The following is an 8,905-nucleotide window of genomic DNA, read 5'->3' as shown; positions in this document are numbered from 1 at the left end:
AATAAAATATTTTTGGTAAACTACTCAAGAAAATAAAAAACAAATAAAAAAAATCATCTAAAGCTGAATTACATGTTCACAAAAAATTATAATAAAATATTCAAAATTAATTGTCATGTTTAAAAAAAAAAATCTGAAAATGATGTTCAAATTCGTTTTGCATGCGTTTCTATTAAAATATACTATTAGTGTAAGTTTTGCATGCGTTTCTATTAAAATATACTATTAGTGTAAGTTTTGCATGCGTTTCTATTAAAATATACTATTAATGTAAGTTTTATCATAAAAGATGAAAGTGCAATTCTAGCACATTACCCTTTTCATTTCCCATAATTCGAATAAAACATGCGTAAAAACTCATGTACAACATTTTGTGCAAAAGATTACCATCCAACTAGTGAGGCTTTACAGAAACATATTCAAGTTACTTCTCTTCGGGCAGGTTCTGAGTCGAAACTTCCGGAACACTGCTAGTAGTAATGACGCTGGGGTTGAATGTGGCGGTGCCTAGAGTGATAGGATTTCCAGCTTGAATATCAGGTTTTGTTTCAATTTTCACTGGATCCACATTCATACTTTGTGGTGGAATGGAAACGTTTGTTTGCAAAACTGGTGTTACTATATGAATATTTGCAATCTGTTGCTGCTTTTGCACCATTTCAGAAGAATTAGTAACCCTCATGCTATGAACATTTGCTGGATGATCCAAGCTAATCTTCTGATGATCCACAGGTGGTGCATCATTCACGGCATGAAGTTGATGTAATCTGTAATCCGTTTCAGGCCTCCGACAAACCTTCCTAAGCGTCACGATTTCCTGGAAAAACCACATAATATGTGAATTAATGAAACACTAGAAGTAGAGTTGATAAAATCTTGTAATGAATGAGATACTGCCTCTTTTGAATTGCATCATTATGAAGAAATAGACTAAACAAGCCCAGTCATAGATCATTTAGCTTACTGTTTTGCAGTCATCATTCTGCATTTCCTGCGTAAGGGATGATGATCATTTGTTTGAAAAATTCAATGGAAATTTGAAATCTAATATGGAATCATGATTTCCGAAAGAGAATCCAAATAGGAAATCCTTTATGAAAAGTAGGGATCAATGTCATGATAAGTAGAAACTAGGGACCAAAACTCAATGAATTAAAAATATAAGGACTGAAGCCTAAAATTAGGGAACAAAACCCATATGAGTGAAAAAATATAGGGACTGATATCAAAAAATTATAACTGCGGGGATCAAAACTGAAATGAATGGAAACTAGAGGGACTAAAATCTTATAATCAAACATAAAAGATATAAATCCCAGATGACAATTTTATTGAAATTTATACCTCAGACTGATCATGATCATAGCGAACCAAAAATCTACAACGACAACCTCTTACGTCGTGCCTCCGTCTTTGAGCATCAAGGACATGTGCATCAAAGTAAAGGGCTTGTTCTTTACCTTCCTTTAGTGTCAAAAATCAAAATTCAATAAATGGTAAGAAACAACAATTTTTGCTAAACACAAAATTTGTTAGATGAAAATTTCCATGACCAAATTAACTTATTATGACACATCCCAACCTGAAAACAAAGTATGAGATCTCCAGCGAGCACTGCGACACATTCTGAAGACTCACATGGCAGAGAGCGTGGCCTGACATTCTTTCGTACATTAATCCACTCATCTTCATCAGATCCAAAACCGGAAAAGCGCACTAGCACTTCCTGAAACATGGAGATATATATTACCATTTACATGGTCAACAAACCCATAAGCCTGGATAAAATAAGATTGGGCGCTGCACAACAGTCAACAAACTCTGTTTAGGTTTCCCATAAGAGTTGAAGGCAAAACATAAGACAACTACAACACCATGAATGAATGGTCAGAAACTGATAAGTGAGAACCAGATCTATTTAATTTATTTACAAGTACATTTGTCCATGACCATTCCATAATAATTCTTTTAAACAAATAAGGAAGCAAAACATCAACACTAACAGTACAATCATTTAATGGTACTGTAACAGAAAACAGTTCCATTAAACATTAAGAAAAAATTATGTCATTTATTTATGATCTTGGAACCCCTTCCCAATGTTAGATAGGATCTCAATTTTGACTGGCTTGATTGAAATAACAAGGAAATACTATCAAAAGAATAAAAACTGAACTATATAAAAAACCTCATTAATTCTATCTCGGAACTTAAGAATGGAGATAATCTCATGTCAAAATTACCGGATCACTGCTCTCCAAATGTCTGTATGATAGAAAGTTAGCCACATCATACCTAACAAAAAACAAGACCACAAGTCAATTACACTAATGAAAATTAATTAAGAAGTTGACAAATATACAAAAGAGTAACCTAAACATGATTAAAGAGGGAATATTGACCATGCTCCATCCCTTCCAGATTTAGCTTCAAATTCCATAACTGAATTTTCAGGAGCTAATTTTGCTGTTCCTTGAACTGAGTAGACAATAAAATGACAGCAATGTAGCAAGTGATTAAATGAAAAATTAGAGAATAAGAACATAAATACAGTATTAGTCTACAATGAAATGAGTGATGTTTTTTCTGATAATGATTTTTTTTCATCTACAGTTGAAAATATACAGCAGTACTGTACCAACCAACAAAATAAAGGATAAAGCCCAAAAGTGAGTCATTCAGGTTTTACTTCCTATATTAGAATTTTCATAAGAAATATCGTATCATGTACACTAAAAAATGACAGTAAAATACTGTGTTCACAAGTATGCAATTTGGGGGCGAGATCAGCCACAGCCTATGAAATACTCTAGACAAGTAGCGACACACTTAGAATCTATATTCTGCTAACACACTAGCTTTAGTATGATGCAGTATCTGTAACCCCTTTTTCATTATTATTGTAATAAGCATAGAAGTTAATAATAATGGAAAACAAACGTAGAACATAGAGTTGTGGAGACAAAGTTTGTTATGACAACAAAATTACTTTTGACCTTACTCATATTGCACCGCATGTCTAAAGTCTAAACTATAAACAAAATTTAACTAAGCGCATATACACCTAGTCTAAACCTATAGGCTATGTATGTTAAGCTAAACAGATTGGCAAAACCAGTATAATAAACTCTATGTAATCCAAGAAGCAACACAGTGATATGGTATAAGAGCTGAGTAGAAAGCATGATTAAATTTTCAAAAGAAACTACCACACTAACAGATAAGTGTGAATATAAAACAAATTACTTTAAGCACCTAAAAGCAGCATTCTACCTGAAGCTGAAGGAGCGGGAATCGGAGAAGCTGTTGGTTGAGCCATAATCCTTCCTGGGGCCAAATCAACCCGAGGCATGGGTGTGATATTTAACTTTGCAGGAGTCTTACTAGTTTTAGCCCTTATCGCATATCGCTTATTTTGAAACCAATTCCATACCTATAATGAAATAGAAAACTAAGAATGGAGGGCAAAAGACTCTTCATCAGTAATAAAATATAGCAAACTTACCTGTTTATTCTGTACGGTAATTTTGCCTTTACGGTCAGGTGATTCGCTAAAACAGAAAACAGAAGCAAAGTTTAATTTCACTTTTCACGAGCATATTAAATTCTACATGTACTCTGTACTGTGACACACCTGAACTTGTCTGCAAGAGCCTGAAGAACATCTCGTGCTGGCATTGCATTGTTGTGTTCTGAAAGAATAGCTTCCATTTCTGTTACCTATACAGATAAAAAATAGTTTTTGGAAAAAGTCTGTCATTGGAATTGTTGAGATTATGTGATATTAGATAAAAAAGTGAAGACAAATTAATAAATACTTGAATATGATAATGGTGGAATATAAGTGATAGTAACTTGATACAAAACACCAAGCACTAACCCCAACATATTATTAATAACAGTAACACTAATTGTCATTTTACAAGGGTCCAATGTGGGAGTTGAACCATATCCCTTAAGGTTACAAAGTCATGCTCTTACACACAAGACTTCTAATTCTAATGAAATTAGGAAACAAAGCATGATAATGATTAAGTAATATTAAACTAAACTTAAGAGATACTATAACAAAAGAAACTAAACTATAAGATAAATCAAGATATGCTAACTTAAGAGGTACTAAAATAGAGGAGCAAAACAACCCAAGGCCCCAAGCAACCCAAAAAGACACATTGAGGTGGTGAACGGAGGTAACAAAGGCTGGTATCACTTGTGGGCTTAGTTGATTAAAGATGATGAAGGTTTGACAGAGGAGACAGAGCAAGAAACGACCAGGAAAATCAAGACACCAAGCTACTAAAGTTTCAGATAAACTAAAAGTAGAGAGAGAAACTAAACGTGTAATGAATCTGAATATTATTCAATATGACCTATCTGAATACAAGAGAAGTATTTATAGAACCAAGCTACTAACTGAATCTACAACTGCCTAGCTACTTGAAAGCTTCCCAAACTTGCAGCTATCCTATACTCAACACTTGTACATTATCGCACACACTCTATCATTCCACTCTACAAAATCAGGTTCGTTTTAGCACCTGTAGTTTGTCTCTGACAGAACAGAGGCGTAATTGAGAATGTGGCTTTGTTAGAGTACCAGCAAGCTGGTCATATGAGTAACAACAAGGGTCTTTTTCATCACTTTTTCCCTGACAAAGTAGAGACCAAGCTCCAAATGCTTTGTTCAAGAGTGAAACTGTACTATAAGAAATGTAATTCTTTCAACAGGGGTTATATTCATGAGTTCAACAGTAATTAAGGCTAGGCTACAGTACTCTACTTCAGCACTTCCATTTTTCAGATGAACCATATGGGTTTTCTTTTACACGGAAAAAAAAAAAAAAAAAACCATTTTCAGGCAATATATGTCTTATTCTCGTGTAAAGGAATCAAGGTTCAGGTTAGATTAGCAAATAGTGCTTCATTGTCATAGTGCATAGCCTTTTTCCTGGTATGGTATAATAGGGTTTTCTCTGTTCAAGTTGGTTTTAAAGGAGTAAGGAGTAGAGGTGGGCTTAAAAGAAGATTGTAAGGCAGAAAAAGAGAAAAAGAACCTGAAATAAAAGCAAGGCAGTTGACGAAGAGATTAGGATGGAAACAAGGGAAATAGGAAGAACTTGGGGAAACCAGCAGTGCAGAAAAATTAGGAAATACTATTAGATGCTTAAGGTAGTGAAAACTGTTGGTACATCATTTTCAGTATCCAAATATTAAACAGATGAATTACAGAAGTTTGAAACAGATGTACACCTAGGTTGTAACTGGAAGCAGATAGCAGGTTTGAAAAACAGTACAGAGCATACTACAATGCGAAGCTTTTCCTCAAGTCCTTATTATTTCTCTTCTCCTATTATTTAAAACTCTATAACTTTAACACAACCCAATTGGATTTGGGGATAGGAAACTATTCTATAAAAAAATGAAAAAAAATGCAAAATCCCTTGAAACATAAGGCAACCACCAACCATTCCATTTCCATCTGTCTTTCTTGACTAAGTTAAGTATCTATCTACTATTGCATATTCAAGATTGGCGAAGTTTCCAGCATGCATAACTAAGGCTTCTCTTGTGTTTTCGAGAAAGAAAATAGAAAAGATATACAATAGCGGAAAGTTCACAAAATGATTCCCTGCAGTAAATATAACCACGCAGGTACATGAACTCAACCGTCCAATTAAGATCCAACTAAAAGAATCTAAATGTAGGAGCGGGAAGCAGTCTGATAGACAATCCAGATCCACAACAGAGGAAATGCATGTAATCCATTTCCAAGCTAAAGACATATCAATGGACAAAACAAGAATATACAATCAATGGAGATTATGAGAAAATGATACCACTTTCATAATACTCTATGAGGCACTGACACCCCGAACACGGACGCGGACACGGACACGTTTTTCAAAGGTGTAAGTAAGTGCTACATAGATAATACTTGACCTTCAGAGTATCAATCATTTTCCAAAACGTAAAGAAACACAAATCAGGTTCTACTTGACATAAAAAGAAGCTATAATTGATTTTATCAGATGATGAATTATATGTTAATCTTAAGTAAAGTGAGTCTTAATTTGGATCCTAAGAGGTGTAACTTGATGTATATATTTTCAGCATCAAGTAGCATTACAGAAAACATTGAGTATAGAAAAACGAAATGATAACGCAAGAAAGAAAGAAAGAAAGAGGAAAAGATGAATAGATGAATACCTCCGGCTGGGTGAAGCGGAAGGCGGGGCCTCCGTTACTGGGAGGGCGACCCATCGAGAAAAACCAGAGATGTGGTGGTTGTTGTTGGGATTGGAAGATAATAAAAGGGAAAGCTTATGCAAGAAATTGTTTGGATTGAAGTTGAAATCAATCAAACCCTGGGTGTGCTGTTGTCATGCTCGATATGTACCAACACAACACAGTAATTATAAATAAAAATTGAAAATTACTTTTCATATCTTAGATCAAATATTTTTATCCGTTAAATCTACTATCTACCTATTACTAATCAATTGACCAAACTATCAATATTACCCTTTCCTCAAAAAAATTTTACACTACAAAAAGGATATTTTAGTAACTAACAAATTAACACTACAACTTTTCTACTTACCAATAACTATTTGACACTTGGCAATTAAAACATTTCTCTATTCCCAATGACCCTATGAACCTACACGTTTCTACACTTTCTTTGTCTCTCTCATTTTAAATCGCATTTCCATATTTTCTGCTGTCTCTCTCTCTTTCTCTCCTTACCTCTTCTCTCTTCTTTCTCCCAAACCCTAAAAATGTTTGAACATAAAAACCCACAGACTCCCATCCCCGTCGTCGTCGTCGCCCACCCAGATCGTGTGGAATCTCCCCTCCCCACCGTCGCCCACCCAGATTGCGTGGAATTTCCCCTCCCCACCGCCGCACACTCCGCCGCCGTCACACTATTCCAGCTGATTCCGTAAAGGTATAATTACTTTCTGTTTTTTATTTGTTTTTTGATGTGAGCAAGGTAAAAGAAGAAGAAGGAAACGAGTAGAATCACCATGGTTTCAATTTCAATTTTTAGTTCTTTCTAGATTTTGATCTCATTTTCTAATTTTAGGGTTTAATTTAGGAAGCCAGAAGTAGAAGAATGGCTGGAATATGGAGGAAAGCTCTTACAAAAGTTGGATCTAAAAGTTTCTTGGTCTTCTTTACAATGTTGAAAAAGATGACTACTCTAATTACATAGAAGATTTGAAACATCTTCAAATGTATTTGGGAGGGAAGTTAAGGTTTTATGTGAGCCAGATATTTTTTGTTGAATCGTTTTGTCGATGTGTTATCAATTGTGAATTATATTAAAGATCTAAGTAGCTAAGTGTACTTTGTGCAGGAAAACTTGGTAGTTGAATACACTAGATGAAAGGCGAAGATTGATCTTCTACAAGAAATCACGGGTAGATGCTTTATAGTGACTCTCATTGCTACAAAATTTAGAAAAATCTTATTGCCTAGCAGTGTAACTTAGCATGTATATTAATCTGGAAATAAATATTATTTTTTGTTTAGACATTTCAAGGGAGAATGCAAAGAATCTACTTAGTTGTAATCTTGATGCTGTTATTCAGAAACCCTGTCACTTTTATTGACATTGAAGGCCACACACTTACTATTGTAATGGAAGTTGTTGCATATGGAGAAGACATAGCCATTTTTCTAATAGAGTTTTCAAGTTTTAAATATTTTGATATTCTTTGGTCCTATAATATTGTGATACAGACTGACTTTTTCCTTTTTACCTTTGTAGCTTTCGCACCCGCCGCTTACTACTCCAAATCTATATGATTTCTACAACTATAGAACTACTAAGCCAAATACGGTTTACTTCTAAATGAGTTCATACAGGAGTAAAATCACCCTCTCTTGCACTTTATGTTAATAACCAAACACAACATTTATCAAAATGAGATCCAATGCAAGAATTTTTATTCATATATTTCATACCTTTCATTTTAACAACATTTATCAAAATCGCACACTCATCATGTTGTTCTTGAAATTAGTTTCAGGGAAAAATTTTGTGGTGTAATTAATCGATAGAGATCAAGGTGAAAGGATTCAGTGAGATGATGATGCAGCTCTGCTATCACATTATACATGTTTAGGATACATATGACACAACTACTAGAAAGCTGACATCAAGAGGTCTTTGAACTTATGCTGCAGACCTGTCTTGCTTTGATAATGCAGTATTCTTGCACTTGAGTTCAACACAGGTTCGTATTTGAAGCGGAGTAGGTTTTCTTCGGCTTAGGTAGCGGGGAAGCTAAATTTTTTGCTAAGATGTGAGAACACTGAGATTTAGGTTGGATTGGAGCAAGGGTAGGTGTTGAAGCCAAACTCTAAATTAAATAGCTAATTCTCAGTATTGGATGTTTGGTACTGGGTGTGAATCTTATGCACAACAGTCTGAGTAAGAGATCTTTATTGTGAATCACAATGGCACGGCGAGATGCTTTCGCAAAAAAAAAAGGTGTAACTTTGTCGAGTAGGAGTGGCGGTCTCTGCAAGCTGTTGTTTAAATGTTGCAGAATTATAATATGGTGAAACCTGTTGGTTCTGGTGTAAATTTGTTTCAGGTTTAGCAGGTTTTCATTTTCTTTTATATCATGTTACTCTTGGCATGTCTCATGCCTTATTTCACTTTATTTACTATAATTTTTTTTTGCTTCTTAAAAAATTGTAGTGTGATGTTTAGCATGCCTTGTCATGAGAGTTAACTACACATATGCTACAAGAATTATTTCGAAAGCTTACCAATTTTATAGTAATTTAAATATTATGCAATAAATCTTCACTAATTTATAATAGGCAAGATCAAGAAACTTTTGATATATGCAACCAATCCTGAAAGTGTATGTATACCTTATTTGCAATT

The 8,905-nt window shown here is 34.4% G+C and overlaps 1 protein-coding gene and 1 long non-coding RNA gene across 5 annotated transcripts; one reads left to right on the top strand and one right to left on the bottom strand.

The window, feature by feature from the left end:
- Positions 1 to 290: 290 nt before the first annotated feature.
- LOC131620350 (protein SAWADEE HOMEODOMAIN HOMOLOG 2-like) lies at positions 291 to 6,380 on the bottom strand. 2 transcript variants are annotated; one of them, XM_058891401.1, is made up of 10 exons: positions 6,208 to 6,380; positions 3,635 to 3,720; positions 3,506 to 3,551; positions 3,274 to 3,433; positions 2,403 to 2,478; positions 2,244 to 2,295; positions 1,583 to 1,726; positions 1,345 to 1,464; positions 965 to 991; positions 291 to 817 (listed from the first exon to the last, which is right to left on the bottom strand). In XM_058891401.1, exons 1-10 carry the CDS (start codon positions 6,259 to 6,261, stop codon positions 425 to 427), a joined length of 1,158 nt encoding a protein of 385 aa, XP_058747384.1. In that variant the 5' UTR covers positions 6,262 to 6,380; the 3' UTR covers positions 291 to 424. The 2 variants fall into 2 exon arrangements, with proteins under 2 accessions (XP_058747384.1, XP_058747385.1); XM_058891402.1 differs by lacking the exon at positions 965 to 991 and having other exon boundaries at positions 6,208 to 6,377.
- Positions 6,381 to 6,710: 330 nt separating this feature from the next.
- Positions 6,711 to 8,703, top strand: LOC131616991 (uncharacterized). Of its 3 annotated transcripts, XR_009288380.1 has the most exons (4): positions 6,711 to 6,949; positions 7,088 to 7,259; positions 7,361 to 7,424; positions 7,775 to 8,695. It is a non-coding gene; the product is annotated as an uncharacterized LOC131616991 (long non-coding RNA). The 3 variants fall into 3 exon arrangements; XR_009288379.1 differs by having other exon boundaries at positions 6,712 to 6,949; positions 7,100 to 7,259; positions 7,361 to 8,703; XR_009288378.1 differs by having other exon boundaries at positions 6,714 to 6,949; positions 7,361 to 8,701.
- The last annotated feature ends 202 nt before the right edge of the window (positions 8,704 to 8,905 follow it).

The sequence above is a fragment of the Vicia villosa genome, linkage group LG7 (assembly GCF_029867415.1).
Source record: "Vicia villosa cultivar HV-30 ecotype Madison, WI linkage group LG7, Vvil1.0, whole genome shotgun sequence".
Lineage (NCBI taxonomy): Eukaryota > Viridiplantae > Streptophyta > Magnoliopsida > Fabales > Fabaceae > Vicia > Vicia villosa.
Note: the sequence above shows the minus strand (reverse complement) of the source record. Positions and strands in the feature narration are given on the sequence as shown.

Bases quoted from the DNA above. Each gene is read 5' to 3' on its own strand.
- LOC131620350 (XM_058891401.1), bottom strand. From the start codon at position 6,261: ATGGGTCGCCCTCCCAGTAACGGAGGCCCCGCCTTCCGCTTCACCCAG. The intron at 2,296-2,402 runs GTCAATATTCCC...GTTTTTTGTTAG, and splicing joins TCTGGAAGGGATGGAGCATG to GTATGATGTGGCTAACTTTC. The intron at 1,727-2,243 runs GTAATTTTGACA...TCCATGTTTCAG, and splicing joins ATTTGGAGAGCAGTGATCCG to GAAGTGCTAGTGCGCTTTTC.